This window comes from Neoarius graeffei, chromosome 10 (genome assembly GCF_027579695.1).
Source record: "Neoarius graeffei isolate fNeoGra1 chromosome 10, fNeoGra1.pri, whole genome shotgun sequence".
Lineage (NCBI taxonomy): Eukaryota > Metazoa > Chordata > Actinopteri > Siluriformes > Ariidae > Neoarius > Neoarius graeffei.
In genome coordinates, this window is record NC_083578.1 from 7,405,431 (window position 1) to 7,424,218 (window position 18,788).

At 44.2% G+C, this 18,788-nt stretch overlaps 2 protein-coding genes across 3 annotated transcripts in view; one reads left to right on the plus strand and one right to left on the minus strand.

The window, feature by feature from the left end:
• The window catches only part of si:ch211-158d24.2 (multiple epidermal growth factor-like domains protein 9), a 124,186-nt gene extending 117,104 nt beyond the window's left edge, over nt 1-7,082 (minus strand). The window contains exon 1 of the mRNA XM_060931179.1: nt 6,429-7,082. Within this exon, the coding sequence (XP_060787162.1) occupies nt 6,429-6,861 (433 nt within the window). The 5' untranslated portion in view covers nt 6,862-7,082. The remainder of the gene's footprint in view (nt 1-6,428) is intronic.
• Nucleotides 7,083-18,049: 10,967 nt separating this feature from the next.
• golga1 (golgin A1) overlaps nt 18,050-18,788 on the plus strand; it is a 34,681-nt gene continuing 33,942 nt past the window's right edge. For both annotated transcript variants that reach the window (XM_060931180.1, XM_060931181.1), the window contains exon 1: nt 18,050-18,226. The gene's annotated coding sequence lies outside the window, so the exon portion shown is untranslated. The remainder of the gene's footprint in view (nt 18,227-18,788) is intronic.

Consider the following 18,788-nt stretch of genomic DNA (forward strand, 5'->3'; position numbering starts at 1 on the left):
CACACGGCACATTGCTGCACCGATGTATTTTGTTGCGATATATCTTACACCGGTGTAAATTTTGTGCAGCGTTCACACGTCACAAACCTGCTTACTAGAGAGAAGCGTGTTAGCACTGGTGCAGCCCCACTTGCGATCACACGGCAGTTTTTGCGACCGTGCTATACGATAGTAATAATGTGGAAATGAAATATGCGCATGCGTGAAAATGTACTTCCTTTTCCCGGTTGTCATGGCATCACCAAGCGCCGGGAAAACAACATGGATGAAGACACCAGTGTTGCCAGATACTGCTGACGTTTTCCAGCCCAAAATATGTTCAAATCCGCCAAAATGTACTTAAAACCGCCCAATCTGGCAACACTGGAAGACGCGCAGTTCTGTTGTTGTTGATATTCGCCATTTTGGAAGCGCAAAATACCAGGATGCAAATTATGCAATGCCCGTATGCAGGGCCGCTGACAGCTTTGGCTGGGCCCGGGACAAAATGCTCTGAATGGGCCCCCCCGGGCCAACCCACACACACACACCCACCTCTCTTATCCCAGTCTCTACTCACTCCAACCCTTAAATGACAGGTATTCAAAAACCATTCAACCGGTCAACAACCATTTCATTTTAGCATTTCAACATTTTTACAGTTTTAACATTTTAACAAAAAAAAGCCCAAAACCAGCAACCTCACACACATTGTGATCCTGTGAAGTAATCCCCAATTTCACTGAATCTTTCCCCCCTGTACTGTAACGGAATAAGCGGTTACTGTTATTTTGTATCCTTTAACCGAACGCCATTAAATGTATTCCGTTACGCCCCAAGCCTGCATGCGACAGCCCCCGCAATGCCTTCCTAAACTCGTGGATAGTCTACTATAATCACGCGATTGGGGTGCTCTTGAAGGAGCAGCGATGGACGGGGGATTTCGGGCAGGGCTGGGGGCGAACATACTGTAGTATACTGTGCGTGCGTACTGTCCAGTGTGAAAAGCAGAGAAGAACACACCGCTCGAGAAACGGCGGGATATGATTGCGGGCTAATGTGAATATTCTTAGCTTCAATCAGATATATGAAACACAATGTTATTAAGCCGTTGTGGTTATGAAATGATTCAATGCCCTGTGCGTTTGATATGGTGCTCAGTGTGACTTGCTCTCCCCTCGTTTGTAACATGAATTGCGTGCCGCGCGTGCCTTGGTTGGGGTTACTTTACGGGGCTGGAAAAAGTTGGCTGTGTCTTACCTGGCTCAGCTGCCCCACTGCGTTTGCTAGTACCTGCTGCATCATCCCAATCTTTTTTAAAATATTTATGCAGTGAGCCCCTGAGTCTCTTGGTTTCTTCCTCTCTTTTTCTCTTTTCTTTTCTGTGCTCCTGACTTGTGCATGTTGCCAAATGGCATGCACGCTGATTGTCGAAGCGCTATGATCGAACGATGTCGTTTTTTCCCCCTTAATCAAAGAGTCAGACCAAACCATTTTTGCATTAGGGGTGGTAGGGGGTTCTTGACGCCTTTTTCAAAGACAATAAAGGCAAAAGATCTAGAAATCATTTATTGAATGCAAATATAGCACATTTCTCCCCCAAATCAACACATTTTGAAATGAAATAAAATAATTTAATCGCAACTTCATGAGAGCCCAGTTCTGGGCCCTCCCCATTCCTGGGCCCAGGACAACATACCCGTTTGTCCCCCCTTGTCGGCGGGCCTGCCCGTATGTAATCAACTCTCCTCACGCGTAGCGAGTCTACCCCTGTAGCGTTCAGACGTCCCATTTTATATCGGTGCTGCCCAGCAAACTAGCATTTACTCTGGAGTAAATTTCTTAAACCACCTCCCGAACAGGGTTAGATTTGCACCGGTTTAAACAGCTTTCAGGGGCGACACCGGTATAACTTTGTACCGTGTGAACGCTCTACCGGGGCAGCCCCGGTGCTACACCGGAGTAAAAGTTGCCGTGTGAACACCCCTAGAGCAATTTGTCCACAGTTACACTTTTATTTTGTATATTTTATATTTAAAAATATATATAACATACAAAAACATCCTGTTCTCAGCAGATAGAAACAGTCGATCCTTGACACGTTTCCGAGAATCCGAAAACTAGCGTAAACTCCTCCTCCTCTGTCCTGAAGATGTCGGAAAACTTTAAATGACAGCTTTGGATGTTAACGGGCTAACACCGGAGACTCCTTTCATTAAAGGGGCCTCCTCATCCTTCCCAGAATCTAAGTAGCGAGTCACCATTTTCGATGCCGTAGATATTCCACTGTGCAAAAGTATCCGCAACGATGCGGCAACATCGTAAGCCAGAGATCATAAATTGTCACGTCGAATTGAATACATTTTGTTGGTGTAGTTATATATTAAATGTTTTCGACCGATCCAAAACCTTTTCGTACGTTTATTCCGTTGTAACGGATCCGAACCGGCGTCGGAGGTCTGGTCCAATACTTGACTGTTTCACGATGATGTCTTCCATTTTTATAAGTAAAAGTTTTCTTGAGACAGCAAGCAAAATTGGAAATTTCAAGAAACAACAGCAATGTCATCCTTTCAAAATGCAGTGGTGCGTATGTAAACAAAAACAACGAACTGGATTCTGGGACATACATGTCAACCTTTGGTCAATCAAACCTGTATAACCAACCTCCAAAATCCGTATTTCCCTTATAAAATCTGTATAAGATGCAAATTAAAATAATTTGCCTAAAATTTGAATGATAATTAACAATGATATATCCCAGTTACTTTTTATTCAATATTAATAACAATAAACCTTCAGAATGAATACAAAGCTCCAATGTTTGACAAAAACACAAAGTGTTATCAGCGTAGTTACGAAGGAAATACTTCGCTGTTTGGAGACAGGTTTCACCGAGCGGCTATTATGCGCGAGACTTCATATTAGCCACAAAGTCAGAAAAATCTGTTCGTAAAATTACGTTATAATGACCAAATACTTTGAAAAGTATTTTTCCAGTCTCACCTGTGAAAGGTAATCCCATGTGATCTCGTTTGGACGGTAAACCTGTTGGTACAGTTAAACGCAGCACATGAATGAGGCATCTTTATTCTCGGCTACTGTCTAGACGCGATACCAGAGACGGCTGAAGAATCTCCACTTTGCCACATCCAATATGGCGGCGAGGATGACGTATGATTCTACGCAGAAGGCGGCGTCTATGTTTATATGTCTATGACTTCACGGTTGGCGGGATTCTCGCAGTGCGGTGTGCGCATGATCAAAAGTGGAACGAAGTCTCGCTACCACAAGATAACGCGCGATTTCATAAGACTCTTTACTGGCTGTCTGTGGCGTACAGTACGTTTGTAAATGTTATGCGCTCTTTTATCATCGTGGGAATTGATTATAGCTCTAAATAAATATTGAAGTTTTTTTAAAGAATCCGTATAACTTTATTTATACGCCCATATACGACGTTTATTGAATCAAACCCGTATAAAATACGGACATTCCGTATAGGTTGACATGCATGCTGGGGAAGCTGAGCTGGCTCCTTTAATGTCAGATAAACATCTTTCAGAAAACTCAGGATTTTTTGAAAACCATTTTGAATGTTCACTATCGCTAAATACTGTGATGTCTCTCATCTCATCTCATTATCTCTAGCTCCTACTGTGATGTTTTCATGATATTATTGTACGTGTGTGTGTGTGTGTATGTGTGTGTTTGGATATCTGGTGGTGGAAACACAAAACCCTGTATTACTAGAAGACCATTAGTATTAGAACATGGTGTTAGAGCATACTGTGCTGGGCTCTAGAACCAACCAGACATTGATTTAATGGTGCTAAGAACCGTGAATGTGCACAGTGTCGGCCTCCTAAAGCACACGATGATGCAGTGCAATAAAAATAAATTGATGTCTCTGGTTTGTCTGATGATAAAAGCCACAGTGGCTGGACGGGGAGAACACACAGCCTGTCGATGGCATATAGAAGGAAAAAAAATACAAAACAAAAACGCTTCTCTGGTCACTAGGGTGGTATTTATCGTTTAGCCTGAAATGTGGGTATAGTGTACAGGAATCAGGTTTTTTTTTTTTTATTTTGAGTAATACACCAATTGTGGAACCTCAGAGAGACTCAGAACTGTAAAGAATATCACACATCTAAGTTGAGATTATTTACAGTATTATTTACAATTATTTACAGTATGAGATACAATATCAAACAATTATAATATACAATAGTGACGATTAATATATATAATTTTTTTTTTTAATTCTATCCACATTCACTGGATATGAGCAATCGCGCACTCTGATTGGCTAATCAGATACCAGGATATCAACTCATATACCATGAGTAGAGAAAAACAAAATGGCCGAGCCCGTAAGAGGAATGCAACAGACCACTAAAAACCACGAGATCAACAATAACGTAGTAAACAATTTAACCATCTTAGACACGTCCCAGTGGCGTTAAGCTGCTGGTGGCACCAGGGATGGCAGTACCGCCTTAGCCACCGAAACTGTGATCATCCCTGGTTGGTGGCTGACGAGGGGGGTGTCGTGCAGCAGAAGGCTGGATGATTTGAGCAAATTTTTTTTTTTAAATTCTATCCACATTCACTGGATATGAGCAATCGTGTGCTCTGATTGGCTACTCTAATCAGATACCAGGATATCAGCTCATATACCGTGAGTAGAGAAAAATAAAATGGCGGAGCATTTTGCTGAACAAACTGAGGCTGAAATAAAAACTCGACTCGAAAACAAAACCATGAAAATACAAAAAAAAGCAAAAAAAATACCATGAAGGAAAGTATTTGATGGTAAGAACGTATCTTTTTTTTCAAGAATTATGATTATCATTGCATTTTTCACAAATTGCTTGCTCCTGTCATTTCGCTGGCAGTTTGTTAAACGGAAATGATTTTGCTGGACGTTTTGTATGAAGTTTTTCATCTCATCTCATCTCATTATCTGTAGCCGCTTTATCCTGTTCTACAGGGTCGCAGGCGAGCTGGAGCCTATCCCAGCTGACTACGGGCGAAAGGCGGGGTACACCCTGGACAAGTCGCCAGGTCATCACAGGGCTGACACATAGACACAGACAACCATTCACACTCACATTCACACCTACGGTCAATTTAGAGTCACCAGTTAACCTAACCTGCATGTCTTTGGACTGTGGGGGAAACCGGAGCACCCGGAGGAAACCCACGCGGACACGGGGAGAACATGCAAACTACGCACAGAAAGGCCCTCGCCTGCCCCGGGGCTTGAACCCAGACCTTCTTGCTGTGAGGCAACAGCGCTAACCACTACACCACTGTGCCGCCCCATATATATATATATATCCATCAATCCATCATGTGTAGCCGCTTTATCCTGTTCTACAGGGTCGCAGGCAAGCTGGAGCCTATCCCAGCTGACTACGGGTGAAAGGCGGGGTACACCCTGGACAAGTCGCCAGATCATCGCAGGACTGACACACAGAGACAAACAACCATTCACACTCACATTCACACCTACGGTCAATTTAGAGCCACCAATTATCCTAACCTGCATGTCTTTGGGGGAAACCAGAGCACCCGGAGGAAACCCACGCGGACACGGGGAGAACATGCAAACTCTGCACAGAAAGGCCCTCGCCGGCCGCTGGGATTGAACCCGGGACCTTCTTGCTGCGAGGCGACAGCGCTAACCACTACACCACCGTGCCGCCCCTATATAATAGTTATAAAGGTTTAATTTTATTGAAATTTACTTTATGTTTATTCATTCTAGATATTAAACTTTTTAATTACTATTTTGTAATGCGCCTTTGATCATTTTTATGTCAAAGGCGCAGTATAAGTCAATAAATTATTATTATTATTATTATTATTATTATGTTATTCCACGGCGGCACGTTGGTGTAATGGTTAGCGCTGTCACCTCACAGCAAGAAGGTCCGGGTTCGAGCCCCGTGGCCGGCGAGGGACTTTCTGTGCGGAGTTTGCATGTTCTCCCCGTGTCCACGTGGGTTTCCTCCGGGTGCTCCGGTTTCCCCCACAGTCCAAAGACATGCAGGTTAGGTTAACTGGTGACTCTAAATTGAGCGTAGGTGTGAATGTGAGTGTGAATGGTTGTCTGTGTCTATGTGTCAGCCCTGTGATGACCTGGCGACTTGTCCAGGGTGTACCCCGCCTTTCGCCCGTAGTCAGCTGGGATAGGCTCCAGCTTGCCTGCGACCCTGTAGAAGGATAAAGCGGCTAGAGATAATGAGAGGAGATGAACTATTAATTATCGTATTGATTATAATTTTGTGTTTTATTTTGTATCAGAACCAGCTGGGAGGGAGAACAGCTATGCTGAAGTGTATAAATAAAGCATATATTTATATCCATGAGATCATCACTGATTGGAGCACCTTGTTGGGAATGGGCAGATGTGAGGATCAGAGGGTAATCAGACTCACCTTGGGAATTGTCTAAGGTTGTGATAACCCCTGCGTCCTGAGCTTGATCAGACACGGAGCTCTGGCGTCTTTGTGCCAGCAGACGCGCAGCTCTGGGTTGGTGATGGAGCTCCAGGAGCGCAGCATCTTCTCCCAGACGTGACGGGGATGGAGAGCCGGGGTGGCTCCTGGGTGGCTCAGTGGTGGTGGTGATGGTGATGGTGGTGGTGGTGGATGATTGCGCATCTGCGGGCAGCACGGTGGGTGCGGGAGTCAGGCCGGTGAATGATGCACCGACCCGCAGGCTGGACTGAGGAGGATCTGGGTCACCTGAGCTGAACATCTGGCGAGGTTTCCTCACCGCATCATGCGCACAGGACCACCCGAGACACACAAGCGCGAGGAGGGAGAAAGCAGGAGACCCGGGCATCATCATCATCACCATCATGAGCATCTCTCTCTCTCTCTCTCTCTAACCTTCTTCTCCTCAAACAACAATCAGATTCCGCCCTCCAATTTCCATTGGGTTATTTTAAACATTAAATTATATAATAAATAATAACATTTCACAACATGCACACTCCAAACTGCGTCCTACTCCATTTAAAAAAAATCCTCTTTTATCCCCAATAGCTATAAATCCACCGAGCGCAAGGTGTTTGTCGACGCATCTTATTAATCACGGTGCTTAACAGACGAGCAGGAGCTTCAGCCAATCACACAGCTCGCTGCTGAGACTCTAGCCAATCAGGATGCAGGGCGGGACGAACTCACGCTGCGTGAGTCGAATCCTCCCTGCGCTGCAGAATATGGAGCCGTTCGACCAATCAGAGCGGAGAGAACGCTCAGCGCGGTGGGACTTTTCTCCGCGCTGACGAATCTGATTGGTCAACACAAACGACAGCGTGATGCGTATTGAAAAGGCCACAGCGGTGTAAAAATAAAGCGTTTTCAGTGCCGTAATGCACAATTTAAAGTGTTTACTATGTAAAGGAGAGATTATAATGCTGGTAGCTTCATGAAAATATGTAGTAATAATAATAATATTATTATAATGAACAGTCAGTGTATTTGGTGATCTTCATATAGAGAAAGTCTATCTGGTTTCAGAAGAAGAAACCTTTATTTGTCACATGCACACTTCAAGCACAGTGAAATTCATCCTCTGCATTTAACCCATTTGAAGCAGTGAACACACACACACACCCAGAGCAGTGGGCAGCCACACCAGAGCGCCCGGGGAGCAGTCAGGGGTTCGGTACCTCACTCAGGGGCACCTCAGCCCAAGGCCGCCCCACGCATGTCTTTGGACTGTGGGGGAAACCGGAGCACCCGGAGGAAACCCACGCAGACACGGGGAGAACATGCAAACTCCACACAGAAAGGCCCTCGCTGGCCGCTGGGTTCGAACCCGGAACCTTCTTGCTGTGAGGCGACAGCGCTAACCATTACACCACCGTGCCACCCTTTAAAATTATTGGCATCCTTAGAATAAATCATTGATTTGTCTGAGAATGTTCTCATCATCTCTAGCCGCTTTATCCTTCTACAGGGTCGCAGGCAAGCTGGAGCCTATCCCAGCTGACTACGGGCGAAAGGCGGGGTACACCCTGGACAAGTCGCCAGGTCATCACAGGGCTGACACATAGACACAGACAACCATTCACACTCACACCTACGGTCAATTTAGAGTCACCAGTTAACCTAACCTGCATGTCTTTGGACTGTGGGGGAAACCGGAGCACCCGGAGGAAACCCACGCGGACACGGGGAGAACATGCAAACTCCGCACAGAAAGGCCCTCGCCGGCCACGGGGCTCGAACCCAGGACCTTCTTGCTGCGAGGCGACAGCGCTAACCACTACACCACCGTGCCGCCCTCTGAGAATGTTAATTTATGCAAATTTTTTGTCTCTAAATTTGTAGTCTATTTCTTTTATATACACTACCGTTCAAAAGTTTGGGGTCACCCAGACAATTTTGTGTTTTCCATGAAAAGTCACACTTTTATTTCCCACCATAAGTTGTAAAATGAATAGAAAATATAGTCAAGACATTTTTCTGGCCCTTTTGAGCATTTAATCGACCCCACAAATGTGATGCTCCAGAAACTCAATCTGCTCAAAGGAAGGTCAGTTTTATAGCTTCTCTAAAGAGCTCAACTGTTTTCAGCTGTGCTAACATGATTGTACAAGGGTTTTCTAATCATCCATTAGCCTTCTGAGGCAATGAGCAAACACATTGTACCATTAGAACACTGGAGTGAGAGTTGCTGGAAATGGGCCTCTATACACCTATGGAGATATTGCACCAAAAACCAGACATTTGCAGCTAGAATAGTCATTTACCACATTAGCAATGTATAGAGTGGATTTCTGATTAGTTTAAAGTGATCTTCATTGAAAAGAACAGTGCTTTTCTTTCAAAAATAAGGACATTTCAAAGTGACCCCAAACTTTTGAACGGTAGTGTATATATATCCTTTTTTTGTATACTTAGTATTTTTGCACTACTCCTTCACTGCCTTATCTTTTTCTCTTTATATATTTTGCTGCTGTAACAATGTAAATTTCCCCTTGTGGGATAATAAAAGGCTATCTTATCTTATCTTATCTTATGTCTAACAATGTCACTGTCTTCAACACAATTTATTTGGATGTGTCTTTCCTTGGGGTCTGTATCGTCTGATGCCGAGTCCTAACCTCCCGGCAGAAGCAACCCCATTTAGGATCTCGGCCTATATTGCTGGGTTTCACATGACGTCACATCCGCCTCATTACTTATTCAAAACTTTAGCTGGTGGTCTACAAAGTGACAAAGTGTTTGTACGGAGAAGGTTCATTGTTTGCATGAAAAATGCCTTACGCTTGGGTTGTTTTAGATTGTTTGAATCGATCAAACCGTGAAACTGATAAAAGTTTCTTCAGGGTTTGCCTTGAATTAATAAAAAAGGGTGAATGAACACAGAATTTCACAAAAGGACGTGGAGAAAGGTGGGTTTTGAACCTCTCAATGAAATCGAAGGGAGCCGAGTCGAAGCGTGCTCGAGTTTGCAGTGATCACTCGATGAAAGGTTTGTATTTCCCTCTCAGCTCTGTCCTTAGTGTTTTCCAAGTACTTTTCTTGCTATGTGTCGTTATTTTATGATACGTTTTTTAGTCACGAAGCGCTAAAGTCCCCAGCTGTTTCTTTGTTTACTCCTCACAAAGTTCCTATGCATGAAGGCCATGACAAAATTCTTCCCCAGCCGTACAGTTACAATGCGCCGTGATCACTTCTCCGTCTTGTTTAACTAAGATCCAGGTCTTTAAAGGGGTTTCTGATGATCTTTGTGAATGATTTAGCTGAGAGATAAGAGCCAACACAAGTGAGAATCAAGCCAACTGTTGTTTGTTTACACTTCAACTTGCAGCGCTTCGTTGTAAAGACGTGAACGAAAAGCTTAAAAAATAAAACATCCTTACACGGGCAAAAACAATACAGGATTCATTGGGCAGTGACTTGATCCCGAGGTCCTTTACCCAGCCACATACAAAAAAGTCATAAGCCTCCGTACTCTTCCACGCTTTCATCTGTTTTGCGGTGTAGAAGGACGTCTGCAACACCAGATAGTTCGAGATGTCGGGGAACTCGACTGAAGGGTAGTTTTCGAGATCGTATGGCAAATCCTTCTTTCCCAGACTGTAGGGGTCGATTCCGTCGCACATAGCAATCTTCTGAAGATATCTAAAGCCAGCAGTGGCTTCTAGATTACGAGCGTACTCTGATAAGTTATCACTAGTTGTTCGCACTACGGCAGCCGTTTAGACCGCCAGCTATTTCACTTCCGGTAAAACTTTCCGCTAGGAAAAGTCACGTGACTGAAACCCAGCAATTGGTCAGCGTTGAAGAAGCTACTTTGCTTCATATTGTAACTTGTCAGGCTATAAGCTATACTTGATTTAAAACAGCCACCAAAAATACCACCCTAGCTACACTACGAGTGACGAAGAAAAAACAGCTAACTACAACGAAGCAACTTTCTAAAACTGAGGAAAACGATCTGGGACATTTTCATTTTATTGTGCAGCGAGTTTATCACATAATATAAAATGTTTGTGCAGAGTATAACAGATACATGTTGCTTTGTAGATCACTCTTAGAAAGATTTAGTATAAATACGGAGGTGATTATAGGAAATGGTGTGCACTGATTGGTCGAGAAATTCAAACCATTTCTCGATAATCACATCGAGCAACTCGGCAAAATGGCGTCCGTTCGCTTCGTCACTGTAAGTGAAGAAGAATTACACATGATGAAAGAAAATGCTGTTCCTAAATAAAAGCACTAAAGATGCTCCGAAGTTTGGTCTACAACTCTTCAAAGGTAAGGCGGGATTGTGATTTATTTTATCGATTTCAAAGCAAAGTATTTTATGTGACTCGGCGTAGATAAGTGACACAAGTCTGTGCCGCAAAGTTCTTACATTCGCCTGCTGCTTTTGAAATTTGAAATAAATTCATTTTTCATGTGATTTCTTTAATAAGCACGTGTATTAATACTAAAACAATTATCCACCTCAGGCTCCGTGAATATCAGTGAATAATAACCCTGACTTCATCTCCACTGTTATTCGCCGATAATCACTTCACCTACAGCCAATAATTGTTAAATAATGCTACTGAAACTAAAGCAGGATGGAAGGGCGGTGCAGGGGTTCACGCTGTCACCCCACAGAAAGCAGGACCTGGGTTCAAACCTGCCATAATACAAGTGAAGAACATCAAATACAGCACAGTAACATTAGATAAATATAGCTAAAGGCTTTAATTGTGGCAAGAATAAAGGAAAGAATATTTATTTGTAAAACACTGAGAGTCTATTACAGTGCAAAAAGAATTAATTAAGCTGTAAAAAAATAAAGAAGTGCAGAATAATACTGTAAAAAGTCTGAAAGATGTAATACATGTCATATATTACGTTTCAGAGCAGCATCAGGGTAAATATCTCATCTCATCTCATTATCTGTAGCCGCTTTATCCTTCTGCAGGGTCACAGGCAAGCTGGAGCCTATCCCAGCTGACTATGGGCGAAAGGCGGGGTACACCCTGGACAAGTCGCCAGGTCATCACAGGGCTGACACATAGACACAGACAACCATTCACACTCACATTCACACCTACGGTCAATTTAGAGTCACCAGTTAACCTAACCTGCATGTCTTTGGACTGTGGGGGAAACCGGAGCACCCGGAGGAAACCCACGCGGACACGGGGAGAACATGCAAACTCCACACAGAAAGGCCCTCGCCGGCCACGGGGCTCGAACCCGGACCTTCTTGCTGTGAGGCGACAGCTAACCACTACACCACCGTGCCGCCCTTATTATTATTATTATTATTGGGCGGCCTGTGATGACCTGGCGACTTGTCCAGGGTGTACCCCGCCTTTCGCCCGTAGTCAGCTGGGATAGGCTCCAGCTTGCCTGCGACCCTGTAGAACAGGATAAAGCGGCTAGAGATAATGAGATGAGATGAGATTATTGGGTGGCACGGTGGTGTAGTGGTTAGGCCCTGGTCACACCGCCCGAACTTTGCTGGAGCGTTCCTTGAATGGTAGGGAGGGGGGGCCGAATTTCGACAACGCTCGTCACCGCGCACAAAATGGGAAAAAAATCAAAAACACGGGCATTGGCTTAGCGGTGCACCGCTGAAGCCGGCGTTGCTTTAGCGTTGGTTTAGCGGTAGCGAGCGGTAGCGAGCGTTGGTTTAGCGGCGACATGAGCGTTGGTATAGCGGCATTCTGCGCATGCGGGCTTTGGCTCGGCGGGGGTATAAAGTTGGTTTAGCACCAATCATAGCAAGTCTCTCAGCATCCATGGTGATACAGTTTTACTGTAACTTTGAGCAAATTCGATATAGATGAGGTCTGAACTCAACGGCAGCTCGATTCCAAATGAGCTCCTGGTCCATTTCTCCCCGTATTTATAGCCAAATTCTGGTCCCGCTCCGACACCTCTATACCAACGCCAAACCAAAGTTCATTGCCGCCATGGATAGCTGCTTCAACGCCCGACACCGTTCCAGCAACCCCGTGTCTGCTCGTAAAACGCTTACAACCGCTCCACCGAAGTTTGTGCAACGTTTAATCGCCGCCCAGGCAACGCTGGCGAAGCAGCGGTGGTCCAGCGTTCAAGATTTCTGCGTTGGCCTAGCGGACCCAAGCGTCCACGAACTTGCGTCTAGCGGTGCCAAACTTTGACTGGGCGTTGGTGGAGCGGGGGTGAACTTTGCCGGGGCGGAAAATTGCCCCCTCCTCACCGCTCGCAATATTTTGTGCAGCTCAAAACTTTCGGAGCGGTAGGAGGGCCCCTCGAGAAACATCAGCGGTGGCCGAGCGTATACGGCGTTGCTTTAACGGGGGCCAACTTTTGTTAAACGGTGGTGAACGGTTACGAGTGGTGATGAATTTTTTTCACCGCTCCAGGAACGCTCCAGCAAAGTTCGGGCGGTGTGACCGGGGCCTTAGCGCTGTCGCCTCACAGCAAGGAGGTCCGGGTTCGAGCCCCGTGGCCGGCGAGGGCCTTTCTGTGTGGAGTTTGCATGTTCTCCCCGTGTCCGCGTGGGTTTCCTCCGGGTGCTCCGGTTTCCCCCACAGTCCAAAGACATGCAGGTTAGGTTAACTGGTGACTCTAAATTGACCGTAGGTGTGAATGTGAGTGTGAATGGTTGTCTGTGTCTATGTGTCAGCCCTGTGATGACCTGGCGACTTGTCCAGGGTGTACCCCGCCTTTCGCCCGTAGTCAGCTGGGATAGGCTCCAGCTTGCCTGCGACCCTGTAGAACAGGATAAAGCGGCTACAGATAATGAGATGAGATTATTATTATTATTATTATTGTGTGTCACTGTTAATTACTTAAAATGTTTTAAGTATTATATTTATTAATTTGGTGGTTATTTTAATTTATTTATTATTAATTTGTGGGCGGCACGGTGGTGTAGTGGTTAGCGCTGTCACCTCACAGCAAGAAGGTCCTGGGTTCGAGCCCCGGGGCCGGCGAGGGCCTTTCTGTGCGGAGTTTGCATGTTCTCCCCGTGTCCGCGTGGGTTTCCTCCGGGTGCTCCGGTTTCCCCCACAGTCCAAAGACATGCAGGTTAGGTTAACTGGTGACTCTAAATTGACCGTAGGTGTGAATGTGAGTGTGAATGGTTGTCTGTGTCTATGTGTCAGCCCTGTGATGACCTGGCGACTTGTCCAGGGTGTACCCCGCCTTTCGCCCGTAGTCAGCTGGGATAGGCTCCAGCTTGCCTGCGACCCTGTAGAAGGATAAAGCGGCTAGAGATGATGAGATGAGATGAGATTAATTTGTTTCATATTTGTCATAGAGTTATTAAAGTTATAAGTTTAATTGACTTATCCCTTTAATTAAATTGATTTTAAAATTAATTTGATTTTAAAGTCAATAAATAAAAATATTCTAGGTATAAGTCAACTTCTTAATTTTAATGAAAGTGTTGTTTATATGATAGAAATATATTAAATCTACATTTAAAGCTTTCATGGCTCCAATAGTGAAGATAGCTTCATTCTGCCTGGTTGATATCCTGCAGAGTGTAATCTAGCAATAACCTGCTCTGTGTGTGTGTGTGTGTGTGTGTGTGTGTGTGTGTGTGTTACAGCTCTGAGATGAGTGTGAATATCCTGCTGGTGTAAATAATTTAGATGTGAAACAGTACTCCTGCACGTTGCACTGCTGTATTTTGACCACTAGATGGCAGAAGCGTGGCACAGCATGTCCTCCAGCCTGCAGCAGGAAATGGCTTCCTGTCAGTAAATAGTCCACTTTGGAAAATTATAAACCTGTGCTCTGATTCAGTCCCAGGTTAGAGCAGTTTTGGAAAGATGTGTTTCAAACCCTCTGTTGGATTCTGTGCTGATTCTGAGCTGTAAACTAGCAACAACACCTGAATAACAATCTCTGTTTACAACCCCAATTCCAAAAAAGTTGGGACGTTGTCTCATCTCATCTCATTATCTGTAGCCGCTTTATCCTGTTCTACAGGGTCGCAGGCAAGCTGGAGCCTATCCCAGCTGACTACGGGCGAAAGGCGGGGTACACCCTGGACAAGTCGCCAGGTCATCACAGGGCTGACACATAGACACAGACAACCATTCACACTCACATTCACACCTACGCTCAATTTAGAGTCACCAGTTAACCTAACCTGCATGTCTTTGGACTGTGGGGGAAACCGGAGCACCCGGAGGAAACCCACGCGGACACGGGGAGAACATGCAAACTCCACACAGAAAGGCCCTCGCTGGCCACGGGGCTCGAACCCAGGACCTTCTTGCTGTGAGGCGACAGCGCTAACCTTGGGACGTTGTGCAAACTGGAAATAAAAACAGAATGTGAAGATTTGCAAATCATGGAAACCCTATATTTCATTGAAAACAGTACAAAGAAAACATATCAAATGTTGTTTTGAAACTGAGAAATTGTATTGTTTTTTGAAAAATATATGCTCATTTTGAATTTGATGTCAGCAACACGTTTCAGAAAAGTTGGGACAGGAGTGTGTTTACCACTGTGCTGCATCACCTCTACTTTTAACAGCACTGTAAATGTTTGGGAACTGAGGAGACCAATTGCTGTAGTTTTGAAAGAGGAATGTTGTCCCATTTTCACCTGATATATACCGTAATTTCAGTTACTCAACAGTTCTTTGTCGTATTTTGTGCTTCATAATGCCCCGAATGTTTTAAATGAGAGAAAGGTCTGGACTGCAGGCAGGCCAGTTTAGCACCCCGACTCTTTAACTACGGAGCCGTGCAGTTTTAATATGTGCAGAAAGCGGTGTGGCATTGTCTTGCTGAAAGAAGGAAGGCCTTCCCTGAAAAAGATTTTGTCTGGATGGCAGCATATTGCTCTGAAACATGTATATATCATTCAGCATTAATGATGCCTTCCAAGCTACCCATGTGCAGTAATGCACCCTCATACCATCACAGATGCACACTCAACTCTGCACCTTATGTTGCTTGTGTCTGTTGTGTCATTTATTGTCCGTTTGTGTCCTTTACTGTCTGCAGTGTTGCACTCGTTGCACTCTTGCATTTTATGTTGTTATATGTAGACTTGATGTAGCACCATGGTCCTGGAGAAACGTAGTTTCGTTTTAACTGTGTACTGTACCAACTGTATATGGTTGAAATGACAAATAAAAAGACCTTGACCTTGATGTGCTGGCTTTTGAGCTGTGCGCTGATAACAAGCCGGATGGTCCCTCTCCTCTTCAGCCTGGAGGACGTGGTGTCCATGAGTTCTAAAAAGAATTTCTACTTTTGATTCGTCAGACCTCGGGACAGTTTTCCACTTCACCTCAGTCCATCGTAAAAGTGCTCTGGCCCAGAGAAGGGGGCGGGGTTTCTGGATATTGTTTATATCTGGTTTTAACTTGCATTTGTGGATAATGAAATGTTTTCACAGACAATGGTTTTCTGAAGTGTCCCTGAGCCCATACAGTGATTTCCATGACAGACACGTGTCTGCTTTTAATGCAGTGTCTCCTGAGGCCCTGAAGATCACAGGCATCCAATGTCAGTTTTCAGCCTTGTCTCTCGCATACAGAGATTTCTCCAGATTCTCTGAATCTTTTAATGACATTATGGACCATAGATGATGTGATCCTCAAATTCTTTGCAGTTTTACACTGAGAATGTTATGTTATTCTTAAATTGTTGCACTGTTTGCCTACATAGTCTTTCACAGAGCGGTGAACCCCTCCCCATCTTTACTTCCGAGAGACTCCGCCTCACTGGGATGCTCTTTTTATACCCAATCATCTTACTGACCTGTTGCCAATTAACCTAATTAGCTTTCTTTTTTTTTTAGCATTATACAACTTTTACAGTCTTTTGTTGCCCCGTCCCAATTTTTCTGAAACGTGTTGCTGACATCAAATTCAAAATGAGGATATATTTTTCAAAAAACAAAATTTCTCAGTTTCAAGACAACATTTGATATGTTGTCTCTGTACTATTTTCAATGAAATATCGGGTTTCCATGATTTGGAAATCATTACATTCTGTTTTTATTTATGTTTTACACAGCATCCCAACTTTTTGGGAATAGGGGTTGGATATTGTGATATTTTAGACATATTGTATATAATATAGGTATTGTATATTATGTATATTGTATTGAATAGTTATAACAGCTATTGTAGGTTGCATATTTATTATATTGTGTAGTCTATTTTGTCCATATTGTACATTACATAAATATATATACAATTTTCTTATATTACATAACTTATATACTGCCGTTCAAAAGTTTGGGGTCACTTTGAAATGTCCTTATTTTTGAAAGAAATGCACTGTTCTTTTCAATGAAGATGACTTTAAACTAATCAGAAATCCACTCTATACATTGCTAATGTGGTAAATGACTATTCTAGCTGCAAATGTCTGGTTTTCGGTGCAATATCTCCATAGGTGTATAGAGGCCCATTTCCAGCAACTCTCACTCCAGTGTTCTAATGGTACAATGTGTTTGCTCATTGCCTCAGAAGGCTAATGGATGATTAGAAAACCCTTGTACAATCATGTTAGCACAGCTGAAAACAGTTGAGCTCTTTAGAGAAGCTATAAAACTGACCTTCCTTTGAGCAGATTGAGTTTCTGGAGCATCACATTTGTGGGGTCGATTAAATGCTCAAAATGGCCAGAAAAATGTCTCGACTATATTTTCTATTCATTTTACAACTTATGGTGGGAAATAAAAGTGTCACTTTTCATGGAAAACACAAAATTGTCTGGGTGACCCCAAACTTTTGAAGGGAGTGTATATACATATATATTCTGTCTGTTCCCCCCCCTCCCTTTTCCTGAATCAATACAGAGACATCAACTGCCGGAACCAAATTCCTTGTGTAGGTCAACAAACTTGGCCAATAAACATGAATCTGATTCTATTATATGTGCTCTACTCCCTATTCCATTTTCCTTAATCCCTAATTCCTAATCTCTCTCTCTCCCTCTCTTTCTTGCTCTCTTTTGCTCTCTCTCGCCCTGTCTCTTTCTCTCTCGCCCTGTCTCTTTCTCTCTTGCCCTGGCCCTGTCTGTCTCTTTCTCTCTTGCCCTGGCTCTGTCTGTCTGTCTCCCTCTCTTGCCCTGTCTGTCTGTCTGTCTCTCACTTGCCCTGGCTCCCTCTCTCTCTCTCTCTCTTGCCCTGGCCCTGTCCGTCTGTCTCTCTCCCTGGCTCTGTCTGTTTCTCTCTCTTTTGCCCTGTCTCCCTCTCTGTCCCTTGCCCTGACTGTCTCTTTCTCTCTGTCTCTCTTGCCCTGTCTCCCTCTCTGTCCCTTGCCCTGTCTGTTTCTCTCCCTCTCTCTCACTTGCCCTGTCTCTCTCTCTCACCCTGGCCCTGTCTGTCTGCCTCTCTCTCTTGCCCTGGCTCTGTCTGTCTGTCTCCCAATCTCTCTCTTGCCCTGTCTGTCTGTGTCTGTCTGTCTCTCTTGCCCTGTCTAGTCTGTCTCTCTCAATCATTTTCTAACCATAATGATAAAGGCACCAGGAATAAACAATCCTCAGCCAATCAGACTCCCTCTTCTCTCTCCCGCTGACCAATCAGAACACAGTCCCGCCCCCTTTCCTCAGAATCCGGTGAGTGGAAGATGACGTGGTGAAGTCAGTTAGCATGGAGGCTAGGTGAACAGCTCCACTCTCAAACACAACGTTCGGAAAAGATGGGAAATTATGGAGGTGTCTGTGGACCGGAGGACGTTCAAGCGCTGGTGGAATGATGGCTGTTAGTTTGTGTTAGTTGGACTTTTCCAGAAGGTGAGCGAGTGGTTTCAGTTTCCACTGTATTCCGATTAGAGATTAGCATTAGCGGTGTAGCTAGCTATCTAATGTTATTAGCGCTTAGTGCTTTTTAGTTAAAACCTTTAGTTATTAGCTGCTAGCTAACGAATATAAACATTGACTAGCTGGATGAATCCAGTTATAGATATTTTATAAATTTAAAAATTCTATAACGCTTATGGAGTCACAAACTTCTACATTAATCCCTAATCTCTAATTAGCGCAGTGCATTATGGGTACACCACTGGGACACTAATCCTCAGCAGTGCATCATGGGATTTTTTTTATTTTTTAAAATGTTAATTGGAATTGTTTTAAACAAATTCTGCATAAATTAAAGCGACGTTTCCTTCAGTTCTCCGTTCACAGATTTATTTCCTACCTGCAGTTATTTTCAGAAAAAATAAATGAAAAGCTTACTCTGTTGTAGACGACAAGAGACGACGCTGTTAATTTCACAACAGTCTCCATGACGACGGGAAGAAATTTACACAGACAGTTACTGGGCTTAAACACCAGATGATTGACAGCTGTGTAG